This window comes from Nematolebias whitei, chromosome 2, assembly GCF_014905685.2.
Source record: "Nematolebias whitei isolate Nwh7 chromosome 2, NemWhi1, whole genome shotgun sequence".
NCBI classification, from domain to species: Eukaryota; Metazoa; Chordata; class Actinopteri; order Cyprinodontiformes; family Rivulidae; genus Nematolebias; species Nematolebias whitei.
Window position 1 is genome coordinate 23,248,286 of NC_056499.1, and position 5,603 is coordinate 23,253,888.

Consider the following 5,603-nt stretch of genomic DNA (forward strand, 5'->3'; position numbering starts at 1 on the left):
ATAGATAGATAGATAGATAGATAGATAGATAGATAGATAGATAGATACAGGTAATAAAAGCACTAGATTTTTCTTCCCTGTATGAGTTTACCTTTCTTTTGGAAACCACAGTCCAGTTAGATTTTATGGACACAACCACTTTATTTATGCAAACATACTTTAAAGTATGAAATGCAGATCCATTCAGGAAATGTATTTCTGGTGGAGACAACAGTTTATCAGAAGCAAACAAAATGCTGAGCCAGGTTTCTTAAAAAAAAAAAAAAAAAAATCAGCACGGACCTAATGTGCTGCTGACTTTGACGGCAGCACCATAAATGTCTTGAAGTCGAGTCCAACAGCTTCTGTAGAGTGATATACAAGCTGACTTGTGTAATACGACGCAGTCAATACCAACTCTGGGCCTTAAAGGGAGCCAAACATGACGTCTCCCAGGTGACCAAATAAGACTGATGATTGCAGGCGGGGGCGCTGCAGCCTGTCAGTCAGCGCCACGCAACTGCTTTTGTTTACACACGTTCGAGCGGAGCCCTTCATCACTTTCCAACGTCCTTGAGAGAAGTTAGTTTAGTGCTGAGTGGAGCGATGAGCTGGGAGATGAGGCCTTTAATTAGTTTCAAGGCAGGATGATAATTGATCATCTCTCTTAGCTAACCCTACCATGAAGGGCTTGGCGTAATTAAAAACAAAATGCACCACACGATGACGCAAACTAAACCGTTAGCATTATCGATAAACCTGCATCAAATCCAAACATAAACAAAAAAAAATACAGAATTTGAATAGGGTTTGATTGAAGACAAATAAAAACAGAAAATCAGATATTTAAAATTGGATATTGAATGAAACGCATTTATTAGGCTTTTCCCCCTTATGGAGTTTGTTAAATAGAAACGGACTGAGAAAACTCCCTTGATGCTGGTATTGGCAGTTCAGGCATTAGGTAAGCAGTGATATCATTAGCATTCATGAGTCAAGTAATTAAAACATCAATGTAACCAAGCAGTGCTGTTAAGACACTTGTGTGCTCTTTTGCTAAGTCTTAGCAATCAGCATTAAAAGTACTAGACTGAAAAAAGTAAACAGTTCATGTGTGGCTATCAGATCGCTAATTAGCAACAAGCTGTTCAGAAATCGCTCCTATATATATATTTTTTTTTTTACCAATACGGTGGCTCAAATCTTAGCACAAAAACAGTATTCGCATGAGGCCGCTCCAAACAAGTACACTACCCACTTACTGCCTTTTAACACTTGACAATAACCTGAAGAAAAAAAAACAAGACCGGTAATGGAGACACACTGCAAACAGCTCATCCTCCCACAGACTGTTGGAACAAGCGTGAGGAGAAAGAAACAATACCTTATTCACAGCCTTATAGAAAACAGCCCTACCTGGAGTTTTTTCTAGTGAGGATTTACAAACAATTACCACGGCCCGCCACAGTCAGAGGGAAAATACTTAGCTTCCATACAACAGTAATCCTCCCAAAAGGTTCAAAATGAAGGAACGGCACTCAACTGAGGAGCGTTCCCTCTTGAGTTTATCCCTTGCTTCACAGAAATGTAGCACATTTGTACCATTTTTCTTGGGTTTATTTACATTTGCTAAATAGTTTACCACAAAAGAACATAAATAATGGTTTTAGGAGGCATCTCTTGCGCGTCATCATTTCACCGTTTCCCCATTTCCACTAGGACCGCATTTTTTATTCAGCCGTCACCACCTGACAAGTAGCCCTTAAGCAGTTCTCACGGCACATAGCCTAAACTCACCAGCTGTCAGTACTGGTTTGGCTCGTCCATAACATCACACTGCCCGGGTGTGAAGTATCCGCCTCATAGTAGTCCGTCAAATTCCTGTCCACGACAGCCATGTGTGCACACGGTGCGAGAGACAGGTAGCCTTATCCCCGACTTTGAGGGGATTCATATAATCTTAAGCCAACAAGAAACGACTAATCTGTTTAATCAGCTGTGAGTTTGTGACAAATCTACATTTCTGTCAGTTTCTTTGACTTCTTACCAACTTCCTGAGGGTACTTGAAAATAGTGACAGGACAGAAGAAGAACACCCTAACTGAGTAGTGTTGAAAGTGTTAACTCCTTACTTCCATGCTCAGGGCAAATGTGGTTGTCTTTATTTTTGTGTTTTCAAATCACTGGTGGGAGAAGAAAGGGGAAAAAAATAAAATCACAGCTATGTTTTACATGAACCTCTTGTGACAAACCGCAAGCAAAAAAAAAAAAAAGACTTGCCACATGCCACAAGACAGGTGCAAAGCCAAACAAAATGTAGAGGAGGAAGTAAGGGGAAGTGTGAAGATGAGGGAGCCACAAAAATTTCAGCACACACTTTCAACCCAGACGTCCTTTCCTGTAAGTAAGGACCATTCCCGTGCTCATTCACCCACTCACACGTTTGAATCCCAGTGACAGAGCACTGGTGAAGATTCCCAGTCATCCAGAACATGGTAAATTCAAAAAAACAAAATAAATCAAGACGAAAACAACTGGACTGTATTTGTAACAGAAGATGTTTCACTTCATCTGAATGGCTCAACACAGGACAGCCAGCTCTTTAGGTCAAGACTCTGTGGTTCACCTACACCTTAAGGATAAGGGACACTCATTTGAGGTCCAAAATGTTTGGACCGAGAAGACAGATAGTTTGAGAGGGGGAATGAAGGAAGCCATTTATGTAAAAAGAGCTAAACTATCTTTAAATAGAAGAGGAGGTCTCAGATTTCAACTCTCCAAAACTTAAAATGAAGCTTTAGGACTGATACCCATGCATTTTCACATCTGGATGGGGTAGAGGTAGGACACAGGACCCCAAAGTCCAAAGTTTGATCTCCAGCCATTGCCACATGTCGTGGTGTTGCTGTGCAAGACATTTAATTCCTAATTGCTCCCTGGGCACCTACATAGCTGCCCACTGCTCCACTTGGGTGTATCCCAGGTGCAATGGGTTAAATGCAGATGACTAATTTTGCCATTGTATGGGAACATACAATCACGACAACACTTGGTACTTATTATTATCAGGAATTTCATCCATGTGACCAGAGTGGCTCCTCTGTGAGTCAAACTAACATAGACCCTAATGAACCCCGATTGATAGGGCAAACTGCATATGCATCTAGCTTAGCTCAGCTTTATATAACTCGAAGGGAAGGAAAGTCTGGGATTGTCATCATTGTATGTTCCCATACGATGGCTAAATTAGTTTAACCATCACACCTGAGATGCACCCAGGTGGAGCAGTGAGCAGCTATTTAGGTGCCCAGGGAGCAATTAGGGATTACAATAGGTGTCTTGCTCAGAGACACCATGACATGTGGGAATGGCTGTGCGACTTTCTGGTCCCAAGTCGGCTACCCTACCTTTTTCCCCCATCTCGAACCTCACACTCTCCGTTCACCGAATTGAGAAAGCTCCTCGGATGAGAAGCGAAACGTCTTCTGTTCATTCAATCTTAATTGAGCCATGAGGACTCATTTACAAGAGAGACCTGTAACAAATAAAACAAAGAAAAAGCTGTTTTCTTTTTTTTTTTTTGTCTTGAACTTCTTTGAATTTCCCACCGACTTGAGCTCAACCTCCAAAGAAATGGTAGGATTGCCTTCAAAAGACTCAGACAGCTGTGCCAAAAGACCAGATCCCATCCAGCAACTCATCAATAAGTCCATGATAACATCCCAGTGGACACATTCTTAACAAACAAGTTTAAAAGTTAGGTATAGGGGGGGGGAGAGCATGTTAGAGCCCTGTCGTTCAGGTTAGAGATTACACTCAAGGTGGGTGTCGCAACACGCATGGCTGCATTTGTGCGGTTGAGAGAACAAGTTCTGCCAGTTGTAACGATTCATTAAGTTACTCAACAAGTGACTCGAAAACAGCACGTTGTTCCTCCATGAACAGAGACAAGCAGCGGTTAAAAGTTGTTAAAAGAGTCGCGAACACGCGTTCAGCTGCGAGTCCAAGCGAACTTCACCCACCTTTTCCTTATTCTCGTGCTCGGACGGAGTGGGAGACTTAACGCTCCCTGCAGCTACAGCCTGGGTGACGGTGACTCCCCCGCCCGGAGCTGGGCTCTTTTCGGTCGTTTCCACCTTGATGAGTCGGTGTTTGGGCGACACATACTTCATGTCGGACGACGGCGCAGTGATCAAGCTCGAGTTGAAGGAGACATTTCCACCTGGAGTGTAAGGGTCCTCGAAGTCCAGCTCTTTTTGGAGTTTGTACGCAGTGAGGATGTCCGGCTGAGCGGAGCTCGGGAAGCCGCTGGGTGTTTGCTGGAAGCCGGGAGTGCCGGGCACACCGGTGTGGCAGTGTCTGTAGTCCGGCTTCGGAGGCGCCGGAGGGGGTGCTTTGGTAGTTTTGAATCCCAGGTGCTCCTTGAACCACTTGGCCATTCTGCCAGTTCATCGCTCTGAAGTCAATGAATAGTTCACTTCCACCTTTCTTCCCACCGGCGCGGCCTGACTCACCCTAAAGAAGATTAATAAATATAAACAAAGCAACAAAAGTGGGAGTCCTCGGGTCGCACGTGCCGTCCAGCCTCGTCGCGCGACTCCCCGGCGGTCCGAGGAGGAGCGCGCGCAGCCACAGGCACTTTTTATCACCGTCTCTCTCTCTCACACACACACACACACACACGCGCAAACACACACATTCACTCGCAGCTGTCGCCCTGACTGCGCGTCTACTGAACCACGTCAGTTCTCCAGACTACGCAACACGCGAGCGCTTGTGCAAGCAGAGGAACACGCGCGCACAACCTGCCCTCCATACCTGAGAGCGTTCACTGCCACCTGCCGGACTCTGGAAACTTCAGCCACCAGCAGCTCCACAGTCAAGCCAAATGTATTTAAAACAGCAGCTGTTACTAAAGTGCTTAACAATAAGATCAAGGTAGTAATTAAAGAAAAATACTAATAACGAGTGTCTGATTAATAATAATAATAATAATGATGATGATAATAATAATCCAAGTCAAGGTTCTTTATTGTCATTTGCACCATGTGGTTCATGTGGTGGAACGAAATTGTGTACATGGGGTCCCAGTTACATCCAACAAAAGTATAATTTGTAAAGAAAAACAGTAATAAGATCTAAGATATGAACTAAGAATACGCTAAAACTATACACTAAGCACTAATAGTACAAAAGCAAAACTCAGAACAACGGCAGCATGAATACGTGAAACGATAATAAGTGTCTGAATATTAACAGTCATCTGATTCAGCCTTGTGTTGGTTCCAGATTGTTTAGGATTTACTCATTGCAAAAAAAATGAAATCAAACATTAAAAGCAAAGTTTATCCAGCACTGAGTCAAATGATGCAGTTTGAAAGGGTTTGTTTTCCAGATATACTGTATTGATTCCCAGGTTTGTAATGCAGGTATGCACTCAATGTAAACAAAGCACTACTTTTCTCAACAAATCTCTGTGTACATTTGTAACAATCCATTTTACCCACTTTTGTTTTCCTTTTCAGGTTGTTGAGGTTACTGGTGCCCATATTCAGCTATCACTGTGTGAGAGGCGGGACGACACCCCGGATAGGTCACAAGTCCATCACAGGGACACATAGAGA

The 5,603-nt window shown here is 43.4% G+C and overlaps 1 protein-coding gene across 1 annotated transcript in view; it reads right to left on the minus strand.

The window, feature by feature from the left end:
* The window catches only part of LOC119423453 (SH2 domain-containing adapter protein F), a 126,831-nt gene extending 122,194 nt beyond the window's left edge, over nucleotides 1-4,637 (minus strand). Inside the window, exon 1 of the mRNA XM_037690849.1 lies at nucleotides 4,002-4,637. Within this exon, the coding sequence (XP_037546777.1) occupies nucleotides 4,002-4,418 (417 nt within the window). The 5' untranslated portion in view covers nucleotides 4,419-4,637. The remainder of the gene's footprint in view (nucleotides 1-4,001) is intronic.
* Between the last annotated feature and the right edge of the window lie 966 nt (nucleotides 4,638-5,603).